Here is a 27,861-nt window from a genome sequence, read left to right on the forward strand (position 1 = left end):
GCCATATGTCAGGTGCTTTTTGTTACTCCAAAAAAAAAAGGAGAGTGAGAGAACCTGTGGTACAGTGCCCACTGTGCATGCACAAAGTCCTGAGTTTGAACTCCAATCCCACCCAGAAAGAAAAAAAAAAAAATTAAAAGGGAACCATGCTGATGTAAAGAATGTCAAAAGCCAAACGAGTGGTAACGACAGAAGGTAGCTTCACAGCAAGGAAAGATAATGGCTGACATGACAGGGAAAGCATTAATTAGTCAGTTAAATGTAAAAGTTTAAGGATGACAGAGTGGCTCAAGGTGTAGAGCACCTGTCTAGCAAACTGTGTTCAAACCCCAGTACATAAAAAAAAAAAAAGTTTAATTTGGCATTAAATGTTCAAGATCACTGTAAGAGGCCAACATATTCAATAAAAAAAAGTTTTAAATCTCCAGTTTTGAAAACAGGCACCAGTAGCTGATGCCTGTAACCCTAGCTACTCAGGAGGCAGAGATCAGGAAGATTGAGTTTGAAGCCAGTCCAAGCAAGAGACTGTATCTCGAAAAAACCCAACACAAAAAAATCAGGGCTGGTAGAGTGGCTCAAGTGGTAGAGCCCAGCAAGCATGAGGCCCTGAGTTCAAACCCCAGTACTACCAAAAAAATAAATAATAAGATTTTGGGACCGGAGGTGTGGCTCAAGTGTTAGAGCACCTGCTTTGCAAGCACAAAGCACTGAGTTAAACCCTAGTTCCACAAATAAGTAAATAAATAAATAGCCCCAATTTTGAGCTGAAAATAAGGTTGTATTTTTTGTTTGGTTTCATAAAATGAACAACTTAATTTCTTAATTTTTCTTCCTACAGCAAACAAACTTCTTTCCATGTACCTTGTAACATTTCAAGATTATTTGGTATTTCTCTTACAACATTTTTTTTGGGGTGCTGAAAACTGAACTCAGAGCCTTCCACGTGCTAAGTACGCACTCTACAACTAGGCTATACACGTTCAGCCTACAATAAATAGTCTGTTGTGTGCTGGGTTTTTTGAGTCTCACTATGTAGTCCAGGTTGGCCTCAAAATTAGTCCCAGTCTCCCAAGTCCTGGGATTACAGGTGAACACTACCACACCTCAAAATAAATGGGTTCTTTCTTTTTTGGCAGTACTGGGGCAGACACTCTACCACCTGAGTTACACCTCCAATACATATTTTTTAAGTGACTAGTGTATCACAAAATGCTTCAGTTGCAGTTACCTACTATTACTGTACTTTAAGTTGAATGATTCCCAATTTGTAGTAATGCCAAAGACACAGCATAATATAAAAAGAACAATCCTTCTTCAAGCGGAGTACCCTCCCAAATTTTATTTGTTGAGGTGCACTGCTTTCCACTAAAAATGAAACCGCTACCATAAATGTTAAATAGTATTATTTAGTATTATTTCACCAAAAACAAGAAAAAAAAAATCAGGAAGGGCTTAAGTGGTAAAGCAAATGCCTGGTAAGTGCAAGGCTCTCAGTTCAAACCTCAGTACCACCAAAAACAAAACAAAACAAAATTCCTGTCAAGAAAATCAGGAAGGGGGGGGAGGGGGCAGGGGAAGTGGGAGAAATGACCCAAACAACACATGCACATGTGAATAAATGAATAATTTTTTAAAAAGGGGGGAATAAAGTGAGTAAAAAACCCCCCCAAAATCAGGAAGGTATGTTTACAAAGTTTTACTGATAAATCTGTGTATCTAAAGAACATTAATAAAGTATCAAAAGGGTACCAGTGGCTCACACCTGTAATCCTAGCTACTCAGGAGGCAGAGATAGAATCTTGGTTAAAGGACAGCAGGGGAAAATAGTTCAGGAGACCCTATCTGGAAAACACCCAACACAAAAAAGGGCTGGTGCAATGACTCAAGTGATAAGAGCACCTGCCTAAAAAGTGAGAAGCCCTATTATACCTATAATCTCAGAATTAGGGAGAGTGAGGTAGGAGGATGGAGGGATGAAGAATTCTAGGCCAACCTGGGATACATAGCAGGTACCTGTCTCAAAAACAAAAAAGCAGCAGCAGCCAAATAGTTAGGCATGGTGACACAGCCATGCGGTCCCAGCTACACTGGAGGCTGCGGCAGGAGGATCACTTGAGCCCAGAAATTTGAGGCCACCCTGTGCAGCATAAGTGAGACCCCCATCTCAAATAGCAACAAAAAAGAATAAGCCAAACTTTGGGAAGAAACTGACATAGGCGCTTAATAACTTACAGATACACTTCCCCTCCAAGGTTTCAGTTCGTATCAACTTGAGAACAAAGAAGGCAAGTATGGATTTTTATCACCTGAAAACCACTCAGACCCACTGGTCCGGGACTTCCCAGCCAGTCACAGGAGTCCCAAGAGTCCTAACCTAAAGGCCCCACCCTCAACCTCAACTCTACATAACTACTCCCCGCTTCATGACAGCTGGTTGCCCTCAGATGACCTCTTCTCAGTATTCTTAATCAGTGGATTCCCTGGACTGCAGATGCTCAGTGTGACCTCACCTCAGCTCTGAGGAGTCTCAGACCTCAGCTCAGACCCTTTCCTCACTTTTGGAAGAAGGCTCTTGAACTGACCTTCACTAAAAATAAATAAATAAAAAACACTCAGGGAAGTGCCTCAAGTGGTAAATGCACCTGCTTAGCAAGCATGAGGTCTTGAGTTCAAACCCCAGTGCCACCAAAAAAAACAACAACAAAAACACTCAGAAGCTATGTGCAAAAGTACAGTTCTCATCTTTATCAAAATTAAGAAGACATGTACCCAATAAAACCCAGAAGGAAGCTTAGATACGAGATGAACATACCTCTGCATTGCTACAGGACTTAAGGAAACCTTGAAAGCAATTAGCCCTCCTGTCTTCAGTTTCCTTTTACCTTTGGCGGTCACCTCCTTTAGACTCCCTTGGCCTACCTGAAGCTCATCCCAGTCAAAAAAGTACTTTACTCGTCACTGTTGCTTAGCCAAATTTATCAACAAAGACAAAATGAATAAATTGCTAGATTAATCTGTTCATTAATCCAACAAATATTTCCTGAACACCTACTAAGGACATTTAGAAAATAACACAAGAAAGTTATGTTATATTTTGAAATCATCTTGTTTTATAAGTAGGTGTATGGTCTTCTCCACTACAGAGTGAGTTCTGATAAAAAAGATTATGTGTTAAAAAAAAAAAAAAAAAAGAAGTGGAATGTAGCTAAATGGTAGAACACTTGTCTAGCATGTGAAGCCCTGGATTCCATTCCTATCATTGAAAAAAATTTCTTTTAATAATTATATATAGGTCTTTGGAACCAGGCAGGTAATTGAATCTTTTAACTACAACTAACTTAAAGATGTTCTTAAATCTCAGGAATCTCAGATTCCTTTCATTTGTAAAATAAAATAATGTCTGTCAGGAATGCTGTGGGGATTTTAAGTGAATCTTCTGCTCTTTGGTGCTAGGGATTGAATTCGGGACCTATGCACACTCAGTTCTACCACTGAGCTACACTCCCAGGTCAGGCTATGCTTATGTACTTAGCATATTCGGTTGTTCACTGAATTAATAAACTGTAATCCCAGCTACTTAAGAAGGCTCAGAACAGGAGGTCTGAAGTTCAAGACCAGACAAGGGAAATAGTTCTGCAGACCCCAACTCCAAAATAACCAGAGCAAACTGGGCACTGGTAGCTCATGCCTGTAATCTCAGGCGGATCGATGTTCGAAGCCAGTCCCTGCAAATAGTTCAAGAGACCCTATCTCAAAAAAACACCCAACCAGCTGGGCACAAGTGGCTCATGCCTGCAATCCTAGCTACTCAGGAGGCAGAGATCAGGAGGATGGCAGTCTGAAGTCAGCCCAGGCAAACAGTTCGCCGCAACACCCTGTCTTGAAAAACCATATCACAAAAAATTGAGCTGGTAGAGTGGCTCAAGGTCAAGGCCCTGAGATCAAGCCCCAGTACCACCAAAAAAAAAGTACCCAACCAAAAAAGAGTTGGTGAAGTGGCTCAAATAGTAGAGCACCTGCTTAGCAAGCGTGAACCCTGAGTTCAAATCTCAGTTCCCCCTCCCCCAAAAAAAGATAAAAAGCTGGCAGCACAGCTCAGGTGATAAGAGCACCTTCCTAGCAAATTAAGGTTCTGAGTTCAAAATTCTAGTACTGCCAGGAAAAAAAATGAATAAAAAATAAAAATGTGACTAGAAATGTCATTTCATGTAATTGCTGAAATTTGAAGCTGTTCTAAAATGCAGTATTAAATGCAATAGAAATGCTTAGTGCACACCAGCAGAATGTAAGTCAATCCTTTGTTTTTAAAGTCTCAAGGACAGAGTCAACAGTCAACATTAACAGAGTCCTCAACACTGAAACAAATGCTTCAGTGGCCCCATAGACACCTATACCACCTACCCAAGCAAATCCCTTAAATATTATCCAAGCCAAAAAACCACTCTTAAAAACTGGACCCAGGAATCTTTAATCCCATTTCCTACATTTCCCCCCACTTTTATGCTGTCATAATAAATTCCTTTCCTAATAGACTTTACTACCATTTTTACTAAACAGAAAGAAAAAAAGTTGGACTCAAACCAATGCATACTAAGAGCTGGGAAAGGCAGACATGACAACTATTTGCCTTTCTCTACTCTCTTCTTTGATATTCAAAGGAATTTGCTTCCTGATTATTTTTTTTCTTTGTTAAAGCCTTCAATTGGGGTGGGGATGTACCTTGCTGGTACAACATGTGCTTTGCATGCACAAGGCCCTGGGTTCAATCCCCAGACCAGAAAAAAAACCAAAAACCAGACTCACTGAATACTATCCAAAGCATTGGCTTAAGGCAGCTTATTTATACGAGTTAAAAATACTTTCACAGCATCCAATTCCCTTAACCACTTCAGAAGCTCTATTGTCTACACAAAAGTGGCCAATTTATCGCGATGATCTTGTCAACCTACATGGAGATGGGAAAAATGTGCAGTCCCAGATGTGATTTCAAGGCAGGCAATAAAGTCAAAGCACCTAAAAATATAATTTCTCACTTCCTCAAACTTCTGATAAGGACTGCTCATGCCTGAAAGCATCACAGTGTATTATCAAAGGAACCAAGATCCCTGTCCATACCTAACAACTGTCAAACACTAACATACTTCACTGAAAACAAAAAGGCTCCTAGACTAGTTTATCTTTTCCTTCACTGAACAAATATTTACTAAGCACCAGGTACCAACCCCATTCCAGAACACATAGTGAACAGAACTGACAAAGCTCATGTCCCTGATGGAGGGGGTGAATTCAACTATAATATATTGCAAAAACTTTTGTAAATGTCACAATGTGCCCCAGTACAACAATTAAAACAAAACAAAACAAAACAAACTCATCCCAGTTCTATAGTCTTCAAAGGAGGAAATATAGAACTGAAATTTGCGAATGGGGCAGAGCACTGTTTTTGACTGTCACCTTAATTATACATCTTAAGAAATCACTCCTGATAATCAAGGGGTTAAGCCAAACTTTAAAAAGCCACTGATTCAGCAGGATTTACATTACAAAGCAGAACAAGTAAATGAAAAGATTTTTATAAGTCGTAAACATTACAAGAAAATAAAGGTGAAATAAAGCGAGATGCTGTAGCATAAACTGGGTTCTCAGGGAAGACATCACTGAAGAACACAATAGGTACTAGAGACAATAAACTCTCGTACCATACCTCACCAAAAGTACAATGAAGTGAAAAAAACGTCGTTTTCAATAGTCCTGTAGTCTCAACAATACTGTAATGCATGATATAACCCTACTGTAATTAACTACTAAGGACAATCGCCGTAGTCCCTTCACTAATCAACAACAGGTATCAAAATCTTCGTTACCTAAGGACTTGGAAAAGACTAGTCTCAAACAAAACTTGAAGCCGCTTTTACCACGCTGGCTCAGCGTTTAGCGATCTTGGTTCACACACCTAATGCGGCTAACAAAAGGGCAAGATTTACGCCTTGCGGGTTTGCTGAGCTCCACCTGCTCCCGCATAGCGAGCGAGCAGGAGCTTCCACCCGTGTGCGTGGGCTCTGAGGAGAGAGGCCCGAGACCCCTATCCACGCTCAAGGGCGCCTAGGCAGACCGCGGGGGCGTGGCGGGCCGGGTGCCTGCCTTTGTTGTCCCTCGTGGCGCGCGCCGGGGGGGGGAGGGGCGACCCGTGAAGCCAGCAGCCCCCTCCCGCTCCCATCGCGTGGCCTCCCGGCCTCCACGATCGCGCGAACCTACCTTCTTGTAGTGCTTGCCCAGCCAGACCCGCACCGAATCCAACTGGGACACAGTGTCCGGGCTCTCCCAAAACTTGCTCGCGGGGCCCCCGTCTTTCCGCCGATAAATGGCCAGGCCCGCGGCCGCCGCCGCGCCCCCTGCGCTCACGGCACCCGCTGTCGCCCCTGGCCCGCCGCCTGCCGCTGCGGCCATCGTCACCGTCCGTCGTCCTCACGCCCAGCCCGCCCAGACCCTCGCGGCGTTTCCCGTTCGCACCGGCGCGCGCGCGCGTAGCTGCCGCCGCCACCACTACCACCACCACCACCGCCTCCCAGCCCCGCCCAACCAACCCCCTTCCGGCGCGGACGCCCGGCCCCGCCCCCTATCGGCGCCGAAACCGACACGAGCTGGCGTGTGCGCATGCGCAGCACACGTGCCGGCTACCCGCCTCTTCCGCCCGCCTTGGCGGACTGGGAGGACTTACAGGAGTTTATCGTTGGCTCTGAGCGTCTGGCTCTTTCCCGACCTTCCTGTAGTAGATCATTAGGCCACCTACAACCGCAAGGAAGTTCTGTGTCTTTTGCCGCCGGCGGAAAAAAAAAGGCCTGGTGTGGGAAGTACGGAAGGGAAAGCCCGTTTGGGGTGTCAAGCGCTGGTGGAGGGCCCGCACGCGGGGTCGGATCCTGCGCCAGCCCTTGATTGCTTAAACCATCTACACCTACAAGCACTGGGGCGCCCAAGCTTGTAGTTTGGGGTTCACAAGCCCTCCACCTTTCCTGGCTCCAGCCGCAGCAGCTGCTGCTTGTCTCAGGGCACTTGCACCAGCTGTACCCGCGATCTCGGCAGGTTCTCCCTTCTGCTTTCACAAGCGAGACGCTCTCAGATTAATAGCTTAAAAGTTTTTTGGAAAGCCGATCCCTAACTGTACAATCTAATCACCCCCACTCGACAATTTCTGCGTAGTTTTCACCGCGACCTAGCATCTTGTGAATACAAGTGTATCCTCGGCGCTGGGAATGGGACCTGTTATCTAACACATGTTCAATAAATATTTGATGAATGGCCTACATACAGGCAGAATTTATATTATTAAGGTGGACATAGTGGAGCTATGGCCATAATGCCATATGATCCCGGAGCATCAAGTGACTTAATTGCTTGTGAGAAAGTCTGATGCATTTTCCACCTTTTCAAAGTGAATAGCATGATCATAGAGGAAAGAGCATTCAGGACACAGAAATGAAACTAAGGCATTGAACAGTGAAAGAATGTTTGGTGAAAGGATCCTTAAATCCAAGGATAGAAGCGGAGATACTTTTTTTTTTTTTTGCGGTATTGGAGGTCGAACCTACGGCCTCATGCATGTTAGGCAAACACTTAACCACTGAGCTACATCCCCAGTGGGAATGTAACTTTAGTGTGGCAGTGAATTTTAACTTGGCCTGTATGCACTGGGGAACCAGCTATAACTGAGGAAATGACATGATCGTTTTTGTTCTCTGTAAGAGGGAGACAAGTATATGAGATGGAGACTAGAGAAGCTAATTCTATGGAAGGAGAGTTGCAAAGTTCTGCCTTTTAATAGTCTTTGTGGGCTGCCTTTCTCAAACACTTCACCAAAAATGAGGGCCCAAGTTCTTCTAGAACTTGGTGATTCTCCATGTGAGTTACATTTCTCCAACACTGATCTAGCAACTCCCACCGATTGGATTGCATTCTGGCACCCCTTCACCCTATTTTGGCCTCAGCCCTAAAATACCTCATCAACTGCTAGTTCAGATGTGTAACTGACAAGACCATAACTGATGAAGGGCATTTTATGGGCTTGGTGCAGGACCCTAAATCTATCTTCAATTGAAACTGCTTTCTATTTACTGACAAGGAAGAGCTCTGAAGTTAGAAGAAACAGAAGACACTAAGGAAAGATGTGTCCATTGCAGTGTGAGAAGAGAAGACCAGAGCTTCCAGTCTGGCACTCCTCCTGCATGAGTGAGACAACATTCAAGACCTTCACTGCTCTCATGGAGCTGATCACCTTGCAGACAGAGGCCCTGCAGGAAACTGGAATTGCAGGAGCCTTGAGCAAAGCCAAAGGGGGTTGGAAAGAGGCAGAAGGAAGGCAACAGCTTCTCATGAGCTGAAAACAAAATCCTGAATAAATATCACACATAATCTTAAAAAAGAAAAGATCAATTTTATTTATTAGAAAGATAACTGAAACACCATGGAGAATAGATTGAGGGAGGTAAGAGTGACCTGATTAAACAAAACAGTTGAAAATAAAATATAAGATATGGATCATGCCCTCTAAGAGCTTAGACTAGAAGTAATGATAATAGCTGGTGCTTATGCAGGACTTAATGTGGCATGCTGTATAAGTACACCTATCCTACTGCAGAAAAGGCAAATGAACCCGGTGCCAGTGGCTCACCCTGTAATCCTAGCTACTGGGGAGGCAGAGATAAGGAGAATCACAGCTCAAGGCCAACCTGGGAAGGTAGCTCCCAAGACAATATCTCAAAAATTCTCAACACAGCCAGGTGCTGGTGACTCACAGCACCTATACCCAGGAGGATCACGGTTCAATGCCAACCCTGGGCAAATAGTTCATGACACCCTATCTTGAAAAACCCATCACACAAAAAGTGCTGGTGGAGTGGCTCAAAGTGAAGGCCCTGAGTTCAAACCCAAATACTGCAAAAAAGAAAAAAAATGAAGGGCTGGCACAGTGGAGCACCTATGTAGTAAGCCCTGAGTTCAAACCCCAGTACCATCAAAAAAAGAAGGAAAATGAGGCTCAGAGAGGTTAAGTAACCAAAGGAATTAGACCCTGAAGTACTGCTACCCATTTTCCCAAATACATGTGCTTTCTGTTAATAACGTGACTAGAACAAGGAAAGTGCACTGAAAAAGTTCAGAAAGGTATTTCATTTGCCTGGAGCCATGGAGAGGGAAATTATTTCCTCCCAGGCAATGAAATTCCACCTTTTTAACTCAACTTGGAAAACTATATTGCCTCATTTTTTAAGAAATCTAAAAATCTGGCGGGGTGCCAGGGGCTCAAGCCTACTCAGGAGGCAGAGATCAGGAGGATCTATTCAAGGCCAGCCCAGGCAAATAGTTTTCAAGACCCTACCTCAAAAATACCCAACACAGGGTTGGTGAAGTGGTTCAAGTGGTAAAGCACCTGCCTAGCAAGAACTAGACCAGTACAAGCTCCAGATCTAGGGGAAAAATAAAATGCCCAACACAAAAAAAGGGCTGGCAGAGTGGCTCAGGTGATAAGAGTGTCTGCCTAGCAAACATGAGGCCCTGAGTTCAAACTCCATACTACCAAAAAAAAAAAAAAGGCCAATAACCCAATTGACCAATTAATAACCCAATGGAATAAACTTGGTATATGTAACATTGTGGATCAATTTCACAAAAATTATACAAAGTGAAATGTTATCCAAAAGAGTGCATACCATCTGATTTAACGTGAAATTATAGAACATAAACTATAACGTCTAGTTGCCTTGAGGAAGGAAAAGGGACATAAAACTTTCTGGCATGATGGGAATAAGCACAGTTGGATAACGATTTGCTTTACACTGTGCTTGTATACCAATTTATGGAATAGTGTAGAATGTTTTGTTTCACTCTATGTAAATTGGGGCAGAGCTGGGGCATGGCTCAAGTGATAGAGCCTAAGTTCAAACCTTTTCAGAATTTGCAAAAATGGAGGGTGGCGGGTGGCGGGTGGCAGGGAGGTGGCCCAAATAATGTATACACATGTAAGTAGATGTAAAAATGATAAAATTTAAAAAAAACCCAAGAATTTGCAAAAATGAAAGACTTTTCAAATTTTATATTAAATTTACATAGTGGTCTATTTTCACGGATTTATGGGTAAAAAGTTGATTTGGTTCTTCAGTTCTGAGAAAAACTACATGACTGTTTACCAGTCTAAATTACAGTCATTAGCATTTTTGTTTCTGGGAAGTATATCAAAAAGGGTATGCTATGATGTAGGAAAGTGTAGGGTTACCAGTACTTTCTATAAAGGGCCAGACAGCAAATGTTTTTAGGCAGGCAGGCCATATGGTCACCTTGCAACTATTCAACCCTGGCTTTTTTTTTTTTTTTTTTTTGGTGGAACTGGGGTTTGAACTCAAGGACTTTGCATTTGCAAATGAGGCATTCTATTGCTTAACCCATGCCTCCAGTCCATTTTGTTCTGGTTACCTGGAGATTGGGGTCTCAAGAACTATTTGCTGGGGCAGGCCTTGAATTGCAATCTTCCTGATTTTAGTCTCCCAAATATCTAGAATTACAAGTGTCAGTCACCAGCCAGAATCCCACTTTAATTTTTATTTTCAGATGGGGTCTTGCTATGTAGCCCAAGTCAGCCTCAAGTTTCTTCCTTCCTCAGCCACTACAATGCTGGAATCACAAATGTCTGTCACAACACCAGGCTTCTGTCTGCGAAAATGAAAAGGTGACATGGGGCCCGCCTGGTGGCTGCAGGACCTGAGGTTCCTGCGTCCCCATGGTACTCCAAGAGGAGGTGAGCATGTCCAGTTTTGAGGAATTCAACAGAGCTGTAAAGCAGCACCACAACAAAGACCATTGCCACCTACTTTAGCAGTTCTAAGGACTCTGAAGAGAAGAACTGGTGTCCTGACTGCCGGCAAGCTGAAAGGAGCTGAAACATGTTTGTGAAGGATGTGTGTTCATAACTTCCATGTAGGAGAAAACCTATTTTTTTTTTATGGCAGTACTGGAGCTTGAACTCAGGGCCTACACCTTGAGCCATTCCACCAGCCCTTTTCTGTGATGGGTTTTTTCCAGATAGGGTCTTCGTCGAGAACTATTTGCCTGGGCTGGCTTTGAACTTCGATCCTCCTGATCTCTGCCTCCTGAGTAGCTGGGATTACAGGCATGAGCCACCAGTGCCCAGCTAATTTTGACATTATTATTATTATTTTTTTGAACTAAGGGATTTGTGCCTTCAAAGCAGGTACTATACCACTTGCACCACACCTCTGGTCCTAGGAGGAAAAATCTTATTGGAAAGATCCAAATAATGACTTCAGACAAAAACTGAAAATAACTGCAGTGCCCACACTAATTAAATACGGAACACCTCAAAAACTGGTAGAATCATGCCTTATGCCAGGCGCTGGTGGCAAATAGTTAACCTAGCTCAAAAGAACCCATCACAAAAAACAGCTGGCAGAGTGACTCAACTGGTAAGAGCACCTACCTAAAAAGCATGAGGCCTTGAGTTCAAACTCCAGTGCCACCAAAAAAAAACACAAAAGTTAAATATAGCCAGGCACAGTGGCTCACAATTGTAATCCCAGCTACTCAGGAAGTGAAGATCTGGAGGTTGATACTTAGAGCCTAGTGTTTGGGTGGGAAGGGGCAGAGGTTTGAAGATCCCAGCTCTACAAAAAATACCAGGCATGGTGGTATGCATTTGTGATGCAGCAAGCAGGTAAGAAAATCTCTGTTGAAACTGCCTCTGGACAAAAAATAGGAAATCCTATTGGAAAAATAACTAAAGTTAAAACAGGACTGGGGTATGGTTTAAGTGGTAGAACACCTACCAAACCAGGATCTGGGGGGGGGGGCCAGTTAAATGTAGATTAGATCTAGTGGCACAAACTTGTAGTCCCAGAAGTTGAAAGGCAGAGACAAAAAGAGCTTAAGTTTCAAGCCAGCCTGGGCTACCTACCAAGGCCCTGTCTCAAATAAATTAATAAATAAATTTTAAAAACAAGGTTACGTACAAGTTTGAAAAATTGGAAAACTTTAAGAAGTGGACAGCAGATTTGAAAGAAACACCAGAGCCCGGCCCTGGTGGTTCATGCCTGCAATTCTAGCTTCTTAGAAGGCAGAGATCAGGAGGATCACCATTCAAAACCAACTCAGGTAAATAGTTATGAAAAAAAAAAACCCATCACAAAAAAGGGATCAAAATGTAGGCCCTGAGTTCAAGCCCCAGCTCACAAAAGAAAAGAAACACTAAATGGAAAATGTAAATGAAACTAGAAGACAAGTGGATTTAATTGGCAGTGGATTAAACATAGCAACACAATCAATGAGCCAGGTGCTGGTGGTTCACACCTGTAATCATAGCCACTTGGGAGGCTGAGATCAGGAGGATCCCAGTTTGAGACCAGAGTGGGCAAATAGTTCAGGAGACCCAGTTTCGAAAATAACCAGACCAAAATGGACAGGATATATTTGTTCAAGTGGTAGAGCACCTGCTTTGCAAGTGGGAAGGCCTGAGTTCAAACAAACAAAAATCTCTTTGATCCTTTTTTGGTTTATAAAGCATGATTGAACGTTCAACCTTTTGTATGACATGTGCTTCCCTCAAACCTTGTTATGACATTGGCACATTACCCATCTGATGTGAGAAGAAAAATGAAAAGGACAATTTAGGATATCCCAGAATTAACTTTTTCTGTATCAGATGTCTTGTAGAGTTTTAAAAATATAGAATTTATCCAGGCTCCAATGGCTCACCCACATGTAATTAATCCTACCTACTTGGGAGGCTGAGATTGGGAGGATTGTGGTTCAAAGCCAACTCTGGGGAAACTGTTTGTGAGGCTCCTCTCTCCAAAATAACCAGAACAAAATGGACCAGAGGCATGATTCAAGTGGTAGAGCATCTGTTTTGCAAGTCTAAAGCCATGAGTTCAAATCCTAGCCCCACCAAAAAAATAAAATTTTATATATATGCATATATAATTTAAATTTGTAATAATAATAATAATGTAAGTTGTGAAAGAAGAAAATTTCTGAGATGTCCTAAACTTATTTATCAAGGCCAAAGGGTAAAGGATGGAAGAGAAAAGAAAGGTTGATCAGTCAACAAGTATGGGATCAAAACCAACAAAAGACTGTCTCACATTCCAGAATGTATTAAAAATACATTCTGAAATGAATTGAAATGAATGAATGTTAAAAACTTGACTTTCAACTCCTGACCCTCAGCCAACCCTCAGGCCTGTATTTGCATAGAACCTTTTAGTACTACTCATCCTAACCAATGCAGAAGCAACAAGTCAGTCTCCCTTATGAACTGCCCTACTATTTAAATATCAAATAAATAAATGATGATGATAATGGATCACAATCCACAAAATAAAATAAGAATCCACGGGCCAGGCTCCAGTGGTTCATGCCTGTAATCCTAGTTACTCAGGAAGTGGAGATCAGGAGGATCATGGTTCAAAGCCAGCCCTGGCAAATAGTTCTCCAGACCCTATCTTGAAAAACCCCAGCACAAAAAAAGGGCTGGCAGAGTGGTTCAAGGTGTAGGTACTGAGTTCAAACCCTAGTACCACCACCACAACCAATTGTGTGTATATGTACACACACAAACACAAACAATATAGACGGGTAAGGGAGTGGCTCAAGTGGTAGAGCACTTGCCTGGAACATGACACCTTGAGTTCAACCCCAATCTTTCTTCCCTTCCCTCTAGCCCCCCCAAAAAAAGAAAGAGAAGAAAATCATTATTTTCTTTGGCAAACTTCACAGTAACAATTGATTCAGATAAAACCAATTCAAATAACTACAGTTGTAGCTCAGTGGTACAGTATTTGCCTAGAATGTGCTAGGTCCTGGGTTATAACCCCAGCACTGAAAAAAAAATTTCACATATGATAAAAGTAGTAGGTAAAATTTTGTAGAGGAATGAAATATTTACATGCTTTCAAAATATCTTTCTCCAAGACTGAGCATGGTGGGGCACAACTGCAATCCCAGCTACTCAGGAGGCAGAGATGGAGAATGGAAGTTTGAGGCCAGCTTCACAGTGGTGCATATCTATAGTCCTGGCTACTTGCAAGGCTAAAGCAGAAGGATCACTTGGGCTCAGGAGTCCCATATCAGCCTTAACAACATAGCAAGACTCTGCCTCAAAAAATAAAAGAGCTGGAGGCATAGCTTACTTGGTAGAGTGCAAGCACAAGACCCTGAATTCAAACCCCGGTGCCATCAAAAGATTTATAAAAAAAATAAAATAAAATAAAATAGGGTTGGGAGCATGGCTAAAGTGGTAGATCGCCTGCCTAGCATGCTTGAGACCCTGAATTCAAACTCAAGTACCACCAATAAATAAATAAGTAAATAAAATAGTACTTCATATTTTCATTTGTTTTCCCTCATATGAATGATTCATACTCACGGTAGAAATTCCAAGAGTTCACTATTGGTTTTTAAACCTTAAATTGATACAGTTAAATTTTTGAGAAGTGATTTAACAAATGGTGGATTTTATAGCTCAACTTAAAAGTTCTACTCTAGCCTAGCACCACTGGCTCATGCCTGTAATCCTAGCCACTCAGTAGGTAGAGATCAGGAGGATCATGGCTTGAAACCAGCCCAGGCAAATAGTATGCAAGACCCGATCTCAAAAATACCTAGCACAAGAAAGGGCTGGTGGAATGGCTGAAACGGTAGAGCACCTGCCTAGCAAGTGTGAGGACCTCAGTTCAAACCCCATACCCCCCCTCAAAAAAGCTCTATCCTTTTCCAGTCAAGCTGGAAAGAAAAGCCAATTCATACTTATTCCATAAAATTACTAAGCGTCTATTGTGGCCCTAGCAATAGGTGATGCTGAAATTATTATACCCTTATATGACAGGGTCAGATATATCAAGTTAAAGTGAACCACTGCCTATTTAAATATAAGTTTAAAATAATTGCCAGTTGCAAACTTAAGACTGAGTAACTGAATATTAGTTGCAGTAAATGATTCTTGGCAAACAGCCTCTGCCATAGGATTCCTGTAGTAAACATGAAAACAATGATGTAGTAAAGGTGAAATGACAAAATTGGGAGAGAGAAGAAATAGTCTTAGCTGTCTTGGGCAACTGATAAGAGGGTAAGGGTGCTTCTACTTATGAATCCTTGCTTGTTTCTACTTCTTCTAGCAGGGGTGTAGGCAAGGTCCAGTAAGTTTTGGAGAAAATAAAAGAGATAGGGGGTGAGGAAGCATAAAGAGTCCTATCTGGGGGCTGGGGCTCTTGTGGTATAGCACCTGCCTAGCAAACATGAGGCTATGAGTTCAAACCCCAGTACCACCAAAAACCAAATCAAAACAAAAAACCCAGAATACTATCTGGTAACACACCTTCAAGGGTATGAATGTCAGTGGTTTTCTACTTTAACAGTTAGCTAGAAAGAGTCATAAGCATGGAAGACATTTAACATCTTTTGCAGAAGACCTTTAGCATCTTTTATCCTGAGGTCCCTTGAAGGCTCTCTAGTTGCATATGTCCTGCTGAAATTCTTATACTGTAGCTATAGCAAGCATATTCACAGAACATCTACGCAATTCTCATCAAGATTTGTCACCTTCCTCCATCCCCTCCCTGACTATTGCTCTGAAGAGTCCCAACCCTGGGAATCTACTCATTTCTGTTCTTTCACCACTGCAGTATCCTGACACTGTTGTTCATGGCAGGCACTGCAGGACTTTCACCCCCTTGCTGGCTTCCCTCTAGTGTCCCATGTCCACTGTTCAGAACCTCCAATCTTTCCAACCCTTTGCTGATGCAACCAAGGGTGGACATAACTCTGACAGGAACTGAGGATTACAGTCATAGAATACAGCAACAGAGGGCTGATGGAATGGCTCAAGTGGATGAGTGCCTGCTAACAGGTCTGAATTCAAACTCCAGTATCACAAAAAAAAAAATTCAGCAATGGAACAGCACAGAGACACATTGACCACTGTTCAGGGCATTCTGGGTTTTTACCACAAAAAGAAAATTGTGAAAGCTTTCAAAAAGAAATTTGCCCAAGATAGAACTGTGATCAGACATCCTGAATTCAAGAAGGTTATTCAGGTTCAAGGTGACCAAACAAAAACTGTTTGCCAGTTTCTATTATAGGTTGCATCGACAAAGAGGAGTAGTTCTAGAATTTCTTGAATGTTTTTGTTCTCTAAATCTGCCTGTGAAATGGTTCTCTGCAGTAAATGGACTTTTTGTTTATTTATTTATTGACAGTACTAGGGTTTGAACTCAGGGCCTTGCCTTGCTAGGAAGATGCTCTATCACTTGAGGCATGCCACCAACTTTCATTAATTTAATTATTCAAATTTCCATCCACAGGTGCACGATTACAGAAACATGAGGTATGTAGGCTAGTAACATATAAGAAAATTGCGGTGAGTTGATAATGAACTGGGTAGCAGTGGTTCATGCCTATAATCCTAGCTGATCAGGAAAATCATCATTCGAAGCCAGCCCAGGCAAATAGTTCTCCAGAACCTATCTTGAAAAGCCCATCCCCCAAAAGGGCTGGCAAAGTGGCTCAAATGGTAGAGCACCTGCCTAGCAAGGTTGAGGCCCTGAATTCAAGCCCCAATACCGCAAAAGAAAAAAAAAAAACCTAACACAAAAAAAGGCTGGTGGCGAGACTCAAGCAGTAGAGTGCCTGCCTGCCTAGCAAGTGTTCAAACCCCAGTAATACCAAAAAAAAAGAAAAAAATTGGTCTCCAAATTCTCTTCCTAGAAGATCTAGTCGGTAGTGAAGTATATTCTTTTTTTTTTCTTTTTTCTGTGAAGTATATTCTTGGCAACTATTAGGGATTGTTGAAATTCTAAGTGCCATAAATTAAAAAAAAAAAAATTTCGAGCCAAAGGCAGGTACCAGTGGCAAACACCTGCAATCCTACCTCCTTGGGAGGCTGAGATTGGAAGCAACACAGTTCGGCCAGAATGGGAAAATAGTTTGAGAGACCCAATCTCCAAAATAGCCAGAGCAAAATGACCTGTAGATATGCCCTGCTTTGCAAGTGCAAAGCCCTAAGTTCCTTTGAACCCAGTCGCACCAAAAAAAAAAAAAAAAAAAGAAAAAAAAAAACTTGGATGAAGCCATCCCTGGTGGTACACAATTGTAATCCCAGCACTTGGCAGGAGGACTGAGAGTTCAAGACTAGCCTGGGCAAAGGTACAGAAAACCTGTCTCAAAATACAAAAATACAAACAAAAGGACTTGGGACATAGTTCAAGTGGTATAGCGCTTGCCTAGTATGCATGAGCCACTGGGTTCAATTCTCCATACTGGGGAGAAAAAAAAAAAAAAACTTCCTTAGATGGAAGATCTGTTGCCACCTGTAAAAGAAAGGGACTGAGCTCACACCTGTAATCCTAGCTACTCAGGAGGCAGTGAGCAGGAGGATCAAGGACCAAAGCCATCCTGGGCAAATAGTTTGTGAGACCCTATCTCGGGAAAACCCTTCACAAAAAAGAGCTGGTGGAGTGGGCCAAGATGTAGGCCCTGAGTTCAAGTCCTAGTACCCCATAAACAAAAGAAAGGGATCAGAGATTTCCAGGGATGTGACCAAAGCACAGCAAGCCCTTTGGTGAAAGAAATACGCTAATTAACGCTGCTGCCCCCAAGTGGTTAGTAGAATTACATTTCCCATTCAAAAACCTGGTCACTGTTTCCTGATGTGAAGGGAATAAATATGTAAGTTTAAACCTTTTAATTCATTATGGTCATAGATCATTATCATTATGGATCATAATCATAGATCATGATCAATCATCATGATTTTTTTTCTTGAGACAAAATCTATGTTGCCCAAGGCTGACTTTGAACTCCTGGGCTCAAGCAATCTTCTGGCCTCAGCCACCTGAGTAGCTAATTGGGGACTATACATGCCCATCACTGTGCCTGGTTCATAATTATGCTTTGATGCATTGTGATCACAAACATCTTATCATTTTTGTAATTTTTTCTTTTTGTGTGCTTTTACTAGGGTTTGAGCCCAGGGCTTTGTGCTTGCTAAGCAGGCATTCTACCACTTGAGCTATAAACCCAGTCCCCATGTTTCTTTGCTTTTCTCCTCTACTGCCTTCTATTCAATTAATATCATTTTTGTATACTCTAAATAAAATTCCCTCTAAGAAAATACTGAGTAATCCTGAGTTGTTAGTGTCTTTTTTTTTTTTTTAACGGTATTGAGGTTTGAACTCAGGTAGTATTTTTATTCTTCTTCTGAATAAGACCTGACTTTTGCTCCTGAGTCAGGGAGTACAGAATTGCTCTAGGGTTGATTCTACACCAATATGTTGTGAGGAAATCACAAAGTAAGAACCAATTGTAGTCAGTGATAAATGAGGTGGTCTCAAGATTTTTATGAGAACTGTTAAAGTCATCTTGCTTGAAACCTGGAGATGAGATGCATTCTGAAGACAGAAAACAGAGAGACTGGGCCATTAATATCATCGAGCACCCTCCCCCTTCCCAATCAATCAATTCTAAGATCTACCCTACTTGAGGGCTTCCTACTATGTGAGACAATACATATTTTTAGAGTACAAAATAGCCCAGATTAGTGCTAGGCTCTCCCTGTTTCTAGTTTTACAGGGTTCAGAGCATACCAATTCTGGTGAACTCTAGTTCTTTTACCTTGGGCCAGAATCCCAGTCACTTGGGTCACACCTCTGCTTATCCGATCCTTGGGGGGAGACTGAGTTAACCGAGATGTGGTGGGTAAAGGCATCAAGTTGTTTTTTTGTGTTTTGTGTTTGGGTTGCTGGGGATCCACCCCACAGCCACAAACAGGCTATGTGAGCTCTCTGTCACTGAGCTACACCTCCAGTCCAAGGTTGTTTCTTTTTTCTTCTTTTTTCTTAATGGTCTCACTATGTTGCTTAGGCTGATCTCAAACTCCTGAGCTCAGGATCTTCTCACCTCAGCCTCCCTAGTGCTGGGATTCCAGATGTGTTACACAATGCCTGCCACCCCAAGTGTTTTTAAAATCAAAACTAGGTCCAGGGATGTAGCTCAGTGGTAGAGTGCTTGCCTAGCATGTATAAGGCCTGGGGATCTTTTATCCCCAGCACCACAAAAACAAACAAATAAACAAACAAACTCCCTGGATGGTTCTAATGTGCATCCAGAGCTAACACTCTTCCAGTTTGAACAATGTGTGGATATAGCTATTAATCACCGGAATAAAACAACTGGGGTTGTTACTCTGCCATATAACACTGAAATAAATATTTGTATTTTAATAGATGCAATAAAACAGTAAACCCAAATATTTAATCATTTGAAATGCAAAAATATTTTAGAACACCAAGTAAATGTAAATTCACAAAAATATGCATTCTCATTCTATGTGAGCAGATAAAATAAACAAATATAAAAAAACTGGAAAAAAAAGTACATTTCCTTGTATTTTCCTTTTTTTTTTTTTTTTGGCAGTACTGGGGCTTGAACTCAGGGCCTTCACCTTGAGCCACTCCACCAGCTCTATTTTTGTGAAGGGTTTTTCAAGATAGGGTCTCTCGAAACTATTTGCACAGGCTGGCTTTGAACCTCGATCCTCCTGATCTCTGCCTCCTGAGTAGCTAGGATTATAGGCGTGAGCCACTGGTGCCGGCTAGTACTGAGTTTTAAATTCAGGGTTTCATACTTGCTAGGCAGTGGCTCTACCAATTGAGTCACTCCACCAGCCCTTTTTTTTTTTAAATAATTTTTTATTAGGCTATATTCATTATACTGGGGGGATCTGTAGTGACAATTCTGACTAGACTTATATTGTACGTTATTTACATTGCCCCCATTGTCTCTCCCCCTCAACCACCCCCCCAAGCCCTTTTTTGTATTGGGTATTTTCTTTTCTTTCTTTGGTGGTATTTGGGTTTGAACTCAGGGCCTATATCTTCAGCCACTTCACCAGCCCTTTTTTTTGTGATGGGTTTTTTCAAGATAGGATCTCTCAGACTTTTTACCAAGGCCAGCTTGGAACTTGATCCTACTGATCTCTGCCTCCTAAGAAGCTAGGAGTAGAAGCTTGAGCACCAGCACCCAGACATTTCCTTGTATTTTAAGCCAGTTTTGAGTGAGTTGAGGGCTCTGCTCCTTATTGTCTAAAGCATTGCAATAATTTTTATTTAATAATTCATTATTATTGCCCAGCACCAGCCAGCCCCAGGCAAATAGTTTCGTGAGCCCTTATCTTGAAAAACTCTTCACAAAAATAGGGCTGATGGGAGTGGATCAAGGTGAAGGCCCGGAGTTCAACCTCTAGTACCTCAAAAAGAAATCCGTTATTATTTGTGAGGGGGGGACCTGGGGTTTGAACTCAGAGATTCATGCTTGCAGAGCAGGCACTTTACCACTTGACACACCTTCAGTCTGTTTTGCTATGGTTATTTTGGAGATGGGAGTCTTTCAAAGACTTGCTATATTCAAATCACAATCTTACTGATCACTTTTTCCCAAGTAGCCGGCATGAGTTACCTGTGCCTGGCCAGATTTCTTTATTATTTCTTCCCTGGTAGCACTCAGGTTTGAATTCAGGGCCTCACGTTTGTTAGGCAGGCACTCTTACTGCTTCAGCCACACCTCCAGCCCTCCTTTATTATTTCCTATTTTTCCCTTAGTAATGAGTTATTTACCAAAATATAACCTTTCAATTCACTAAACATGTTTCTACTAAGATCCATCTAGAGATCATGGCATCTGTTGAAAAGTAAGTATGTATACTAAGCAACTACATTCAATACATATATTTTAAAGCTGGGCACAGTGGCTATAATCCCAGCTGCTTGGAAGGCAGAGATTGGAAGGATCATAGTTCAAGGCTCACCCAAGCAAAAAGTTATCATGACCCCATCTCTGCAAACAAGTCTAGTGTGGTGGTGTACCTATGACCTCAGCTATGGAGAGGCATAGGTAAGAGGATCAAGGTCCAAGCTGGTCCAGGGAAAAAGTGAGAGACCCTATCTGAAAAGAAACTAAGGCAATGATAGGGGGTATGTGGCTCAAGTGGTGGAGCACTTGCCTAGCAAGTTTAAGGGCCTGAGTTCAAACCCCAGTAATGCCAAAATAAACAAAATAAAAAACAACTAAAACAAACAAAAAACTATATTTTAAACTTTCGGTGTTTTTTTGGTGGGAATGAGGTTTGAATTTAGGACTTCTTCATGCTTGCAAAGCAGGTGCTCTAAATTTTCAGTGGTTTTTAATTTGTTCTTTAAATATTTACCTGTTACTTTCATTTCTGCCTATGTTTATTTCATAGTTCCTTATTTTTAGCCTTCTTTTGTACCTGAATATTCTAAACATACTTACTTTAAAGTTACTTTCAAATCCATTATTTTTATTTCAATTGTAGTGAATTCCTCTCTTGGTAATGTTTTTTTTTTTTTTTTTGGCGGTATTGGGGTTTGAACTCAGGGCCTCACACTTACTAGCCACGTACTCTTCCACTTGAGTCACTCCACCAGCCCTATAAGCTTCTCGTGAATATAAAAATTTTTCTCCATACAATTAGCTCTCCCCCCCATTTACTTTTGTAATGCTAAAGACTGAACCCAGAGACTTGTGCATACTAAGCAAACACTCTTCTACTGATCTACACTCCAGCTCCTCCCTAATGATGTTTTTTTATTCTTTTTGCGGTACTGGGCCTTGAAATTAGGGCTTTCACCTTGAGTCACTCCACCAGTCCAATTTTTTTGTGATAGGGTTTTTTTCTTTCTTTCTTTATTATTATTATTATTTTTTATTCATATATGCATACAATGTTTGAGTCATTTCTTCCCCCTTCCCCCATTGTGATAGGGTTTTTCAAGACAGGGTGTCTTGAATTATTTGCCCAGGCTGGCTTTGAACTGCAATCCTGGCCTGATCTCTGCCTCTTGAATAGCTAGGATTACAGGCACTGGCACCTGGCCCAATAATTTTTTTGCTAACTTCTACTTCATCCTCCAGGAACCCCAGCCAGAAACAATTCTTACATTAGGGACCTGATATTCTGCTCCCACAATGAAATTTGTGATAGGCAGGTTGATAGAATGACTAAAGTTATAGAGTACCTGCCTAGCAAGTGTGAAGCCCTGAGTTCAAACCTCAGTATCACAAAATAAATAAGTAAATAAACAAACAAGCAAATAAAAGTAAAAAAAATGTTACAGGACATATAGGTACTAAGCCACAAAAGTAGCTAGATTTAGGTTTGAACTACAAACCTGTGTCTCCAAGTATACAACTTCATATAAACTATATCTTCATGTATGGGCAAGTTTTAGTTTTCTTTCAGTCTCTTTTAAGTTATGGTGCCCCATTTAAATTCCAAATTGCAAGCAGCATTCCTACACCTATTAATGGATGGCAAGACCTTATATTATGAAAACAGCAGAAATGAGACCAAGCCATATATTGTCAACAAGAGAGTAAAGGCTACTTTCTTGGGACATCAGCTAACGCTGGATGAGTGTAGCTGATGGGAGCTATCATTGACCAGAGGTGACCAGGCTGCTTGCTTGAACAAAGAAAGCAGCAAGCTTTTTTTTTTTTTTTTTTACAGTACTGGGGTTTGAACTCAGGGCCTTCACCTTGAGCCACTCCATCAGCCCTTTTTATGATGGGTATTTTCGAGATAGGGTCTCTCAAAATATTTGCTGGGGCTGGCTTCAAACCTCTATCCTCCTGAGTAGTTAGGAATAAAGGTGTGAGCCACAGGTGCCTGGCTTTTGTTTTGTTTTTAATGTTTTTGTTTGATTGTTTGTTGAGATAGGCTCTTGCTATGTAGCCCAGGCTGGCTTTGAACTCAAAATCTTCCTGTCTCTGCCTCCAGAGAGCTGGGAGCTGAGATTACAGATGTATACCACATCTGGCAAGTGTTTTTGGCAAAATAAGTCTTTGAATTCTTGCACAGTAACCTGGGCAACTGCTATCGTAGCCCATACATCAGATGTTATCTGTAGCAAAGCTAATAGGAAACTAGAAATTTATTCCTTAGCTGTGTGCCTTCCAAAACCAGTGACTTTTTAGGTCAGCTAATACTAAATGCTGTGATTTGGCTCTGACAGGTTGTCTAACATCTGAGTTGATTGTAGGAACGCACTGAGGATTTTCCTTGGTAACAATTTCCCCTTGTCTTTGTCATTTATGTACCTATCTTGAACCCCTCCAGTTTTAGCTTGATCTAATCACAAAGGGCTCCTAGTCTGTAAACATTCTGGCCTAATCTAGTGGGTTGTTTTTTTTTTTTTTGTGGTGTGTGTGGTACTGGGGTTTGAACTCGGGTACTCTACCACTTGAACCATTCCACCAGTCCTTTTTTGTGTTGGGTATTTTCAAGACAGGGTGTCACAAACTATTTGCCAGGTTTGGCCTCAAATGTCAATCCTCCTGATTTCCGCCTCCCAAGCAGCTAAAATTACAGGTATGAGTCACCCGTACCAGGCTCTAATTTACTGTTTTATGACAAAGCTGTTGAGAGTACAAGGATGGAGGCAGAAGAAAACACATATCTTGCTTTTAAGGAGTGACTGGTCAACAGCTCAAGAGTTTATTTGCCTTTTGTGCTCTTGTAGTGGTCCCTATTTCTCTCAGCCCATTAACCACATTACATGGTGGCATTTTTCCCTGGTACCCTATGTTACCTTGATTAGGTAACATGATTATGGGCTATAAAACTACAGACTAGCTGCATGTGGTGGCATAAACCTGTAACCCCAACACTTAGGAGGCAGAGACAGGATTGTGAACTAGAGGCCAGCCTGGATAGTGAGCTCCAGACCAGCCTGTTTCAATTTTTTTTTGGAGGCGGGACGAAGTTTTGAACTCAGGGCTTTGTACTTGCAAAGCAGGTGCTCTAACACTTCAGCCACACCTCCAGTCCATTTTGCTCTGGTTATTTTGGAGATGGAGTCTCATGAACTAGTTGTCTGGGGTGGCCTCAAATCACAATCCTCCTGATTTCAGCCTCCCAAGTCGCTAGGATTAGAGGTGTGAGCCACTGGCACCTGGCTGCCTCAAAAAAAAAAATTGCATGGGACTGGAGGTGTGGCTCAAGCAGCAGACCTCCAACCTAGCAAGCTAAATAAATAAATACATGATAAATAAACTACTTTTTTCATCTTCAAGACCGGGTCTTGCCATGTAGCCCAGGGTGACTTTGAACTTCCAATCCTTCTCCCTCAGCATCTTGAGCGCTGGGATTACAAACATAAGCCAAAGCACGGGGCTAATAAATACTTAGTTGATTGGAAAGGAAAATGTCGGGAAACGCTAAATATTTAAAAAATATTTGGGGGATGGAGACATGGCTCAAGGGATAGAGCACCTGCCTAGCAAGAGCAAGGCCCTGAGTTCAAACCTCTGTTCTAAGAGGTGATGTGGCCCAGGCAGGACCTCCAAACTCGCACAGCAACTGCAACTCGCTATCTCCCTGAGACCAGCAAGTGCCACTTTGTCCTTTTCTCAGTGTACACTTTACAAACTTGTGAGGCAAATATGCTCACCTCCCTAAAAAAGCAATAGACCGGAGGGCAGATGCAGTAGAGAAGAGGCGCAGCAACGATCTGTGCCGGGGGATGGTGGGAGGAATCCTTGAGCATCGGCTGAACATCGTTCCCGGTTCCGACCCATTTACTCGCACCCGCGCACGCAGTAGGCACAAAGGCCCTTAGGCTCTCACACAGTCAATTGGAGGCTAAGTCGTCGTGAGAGCAGCTACAGAGGAAAGCCCTCACCCACCGTCCGAGGCGTTTCTCTCACAGATCCCCAAAGCTGCCAGCGCGCTCCCACGCCGACTCTGCCGGAAGTTCCTCCTCCGCTATCCGGAAGTCCCTCCTCCTCCCGCCGCGCCCCTAGGGCCTGTGCGGGGGGGTCTAGCCGCAGGCTGGCCGCCCCGTACCACCTACCCCGGGCGGCCACAGAGAACCCTGGCAGGGAACCCGCCTCGCGACCCGCTGAGAACTGGTGTCGCGCATTGGAGGCGGGGCGTGGAGTGTCCGGGCGGCCGGCGGGACTTCCGCTACGGTACCCGGAAGGGGCCGCGCCGCCGCTGGTGGGAGTTGTAGTCCGGCGGTGGTTGGGGGGGCCCGCGGCTCATGCGCCGTGCACCAAGGCTTGTTTCACATCTGTAACAACAGGTGAATTGGGCTTTTTATTTTCCCCTTTCGTGTCCCCTGGACTGCCCTGCTGCGGCCGGGGGTGGTCGGCGCGAGGAAGGGGCCCGGGTCCGGTCGCCGGCCTGGCAGAGAGTGGGGCAGTGAAGCTGGTGGGCCCGAGGAGCAGGCCGGGCATCCTAGGCCTGCTTAGGAGGCTGGCCGGGCCGAGCCGTGGGCAGCCAGGCCTAGGCCTGCCGTTGCCATGGAGCCGGGGCGGGGGCGGGGGCCAGACCGGTCCGCCGGGGCGGGCCTCGCTGCCAAGGGGCTCTGCCGAAGCCGCCTTAGAGGCCGGTTCATTGGCGCAACGACGCCTTCGCCTTAGGGGATGCTCGGTTTCCCCAAGGCAGGGCCTGGAGGAAGTCTTCCAAGTGCCCTGAGACCTTTGTCTGCCCGTCCTCCCCCTTGTGAGGCCTGGAGCGTTCGTCCAGAGGGAGGCCTGATGCATTTTGGCCCCCCTGGTTTTGCCCCCTGTTGCACCGACCTTGTCACTGGGGGAGGCCAAGGGGTGAGGTGTTCTTTGTTTGCTAGTGGTGACTTGCCCCATTTTGCAGGGAAAGACCTAATGCATGTTGGGTCCTTTGTTTGCAGTGAACTGGACTCCCAGGGGTCCTGAGACCTCCCAAGCCTGGAGTATGGCGTCAGCATGCTTTCTAGCTAGTCCTCTAGCAGCGACATTGGTCCCTTAAAGTTACGATTTTGCAAGGCAGAGAGTCTGTCCCACTTTATAACCCCAGTCCATGGGGGGCTTGCCACATACCGTAGCAGGTAGATTGTAGCTGGCCATTTGCAGGCTCTCAACCTGTTTTTGGTTGCAGCCTACTGGCCAGAGACGTTACCTGATGGTTTGTTTTGCTGTTTCTTGGAAGGCAATGACCCGTCTGCCATTGGGTCTTGACTATATCTTGTTATTTTACACTTAAATCTCGAGTGTTGGCCTTTCCAGAAGGGAGTACTCTTTTCTGCCATATATAGTATTTGGAATTTGTAATAGTGCTTTTGTGCATTAACATACTTTGCTGCATTTTCTGCTGTGTAGGTTGTTCCCATATCCCCAAAAGATACTCTTCATGTATTTTAATGTATGTAGTTGTGGTCCAAAGTTTTATGAGCTGTTGGATCCTTGTTCTAACCCTTTCAAAACCTTTAAAGATGTCAGTGTAAGATGTTATCTTAAGGAATGAACCAGGGTGCATTTAGGCTACAGCTTGATATGCTGGAAATAAGAAAAGTAGTATAGTGTAAGTGTGGAATAGCTTTTGAGTCAGAACACTAATTTGCAGATTTTCATTCTGCTCTGAGTCAGCTATGGAATCTTAGGTAAGTTGTATAACCTGTGTTTCCATTTCCATCTCTGGAAAAGATAATTTCTACCTCACAAGGTAGTTGCATGAATTAAATGGGATAGTTTATGAAGTACTTAGTGAACTGTAAAAATGGTACTCAACATTGAGTTTACTGTTATTTTCCCAGTCTGGAAGATTATTACAGCCTGTTTATCTACTTTAGGTAGGTTTATATTATAACCATTATGGGGTTAGAAAAGTGAAGTATGTTTTGCCTTGGGCTTGGAAAAATGCTTCTCAGGTCTACAAGCCCACCTTTACCTTGACATTTCCTTTTTGGTGTCTTGCAGTGCTGGTATACGACAGCTTACATTCTTTTTTTTTTTTTTTTCTTTTCTTTGGCAGTACTGGGGTTTGAAAGCAGGCATTTGACCACTTGAACCACTTTGCTAGCCCTTTTTTGTGTTGGGTATTTTTGAAATAGGGTCTTGAGAACTATTTCCCCAGGCTGGCCTTGACCTGAGATCCTCCTGATTTCTGCCTCCAGAGTACAGCTCACATTCTTGATTCTAGAATGAGTCATGACAGGTCTTGAAGTGAAGCCATTGTGTTCGGTGTGTGTTTCATGCCACTAATAGAACTTGTTCCTGTAGAGTTAGTAAATGAATTTCTATGATTAGTACAACTTTGCTTCCCTGTTGGGGTCACCAGTCTAGTGACCCCACATTGTACTTCCCAGGAGGAGGCCCAGCCTCGGGATGAGGAATAGCAGGGAGAGAATTCAGCTCCAGTTCAAAAGCCTACAATATCTGAGCCTGTTACTGCTTTTATAAGGTAAGTTAATTTAGTCATGCTCCAGAGCAGTGGTGAATCTTATGCTCAGTCACACTGTAAAGTAAGAGGCATGTATGTGTTACTGTGTTAGTTTCATTTGTGGCTGACTTGGAAGAGGAGTGTCATTCTTGATTATGGAATCTCTGTCTTGGAATTATTTCATAGTCAGTCTACCTGAAGTTAAGTTGTATTTCATTATGTTAAAAAAATCTTGACATGCTGGGCGCTGGTGGCTCACGCCTGTAATCCTAGCTACTCAGGAGGCAGAGATCAGGAGGATCGCAGTTTGAAGCCAACCCAGACAAATAGTTCGCGAGACCCTATCTCAAAAAACCCATCACAAAAACTTGGGCTGGTGGAGTGGCTCAAGGTGAATTCATGTCCCTGAGTTTAAGCCCCAGTACTGCAAAAGAAAAAAAAAAATCTTGACATAATAGCATTTTACTTATCTCTAATTTTTGTAAGAGAGACTGAATCACACAATGTTTTGGGTTTTTTTTCTTTTTCCTTTTTTTAAACATCTTTTATAGCTCTATGAAGTGTGCTAGAGCTCTGTAAAATACCTTTATGTG

At 42.9% G+C, this 27,861-nt stretch overlaps 2 protein-coding genes and 1 non-coding gene across 17 annotated transcripts in view; 2 read left to right on the top strand and 1 right to left on the bottom strand.

Annotated features, from left to right (window-relative positions):
* Window positions 1–24,832, bottom strand: part of Smarcc1 (SWI/SNF related BAF chromatin remodeling complex subunit C1) — a 191,198-nt gene extending 166,366 nt beyond the window's left edge. Inside the window, exon 1 of one of the 3 annotated variants that reach the window (XM_074060362.1) lies at window positions 24,522–24,832. In XM_074060362.1, coding sequence (XP_073916463.1) covers window positions 24,522–24,617 — 96 coding nt within the window. In that variant the 5' untranslated portion in view covers window positions 24,618–24,832. Of the gene's footprint in view, window positions 1–6,255; window positions 6,505–24,521 lie in introns of those variants that run through there. The other 2 variants (XM_074060361.1, XM_074060360.1) reach the window with 2 other exon arrangements.
* LOC141418736 (small nucleolar RNA U13) lies at window positions 12,539–12,640 on the top strand. The gene has a single exon (XR_012443382.1). It is a non-coding gene; the product is annotated as a small nucleolar RNA U13 (small nucleolar RNA).
* Window positions 24,833–25,001: 169 nt separating the features above from the next.
* Dhx30 (DExH-box helicase 30) overlaps window positions 25,002–27,861 on the top strand; it is a 32,624-nt gene continuing 29,764 nt past the window's right edge. For 6 of the 13 annotated variants that reach the window (XM_074060354.1, XM_074060357.1, XM_074060346.1 and 3 more), the window contains exons 1-2: window positions 25,002–25,154; window positions 27,167–27,289. The gene's annotated coding sequence lies outside the window, so the exon portion shown is untranslated. Of the gene's footprint in view, window positions 25,155–25,416; window positions 25,678–27,166; window positions 27,290–27,861 lie in introns of those variants that run through there. The other 7 variants (XM_074060347.1, XM_074060350.1, XM_074060356.1 and 4 more) reach the window with 4 other exon arrangements.

This window comes from Castor canadensis, chromosome 17, assembly GCF_047511655.1.
Source record: "Castor canadensis chromosome 17, mCasCan1.hap1v2, whole genome shotgun sequence".
Classification (NCBI taxonomy): domain Eukaryota; kingdom Metazoa; phylum Chordata; class Mammalia; order Rodentia; family Castoridae; genus Castor; species Castor canadensis.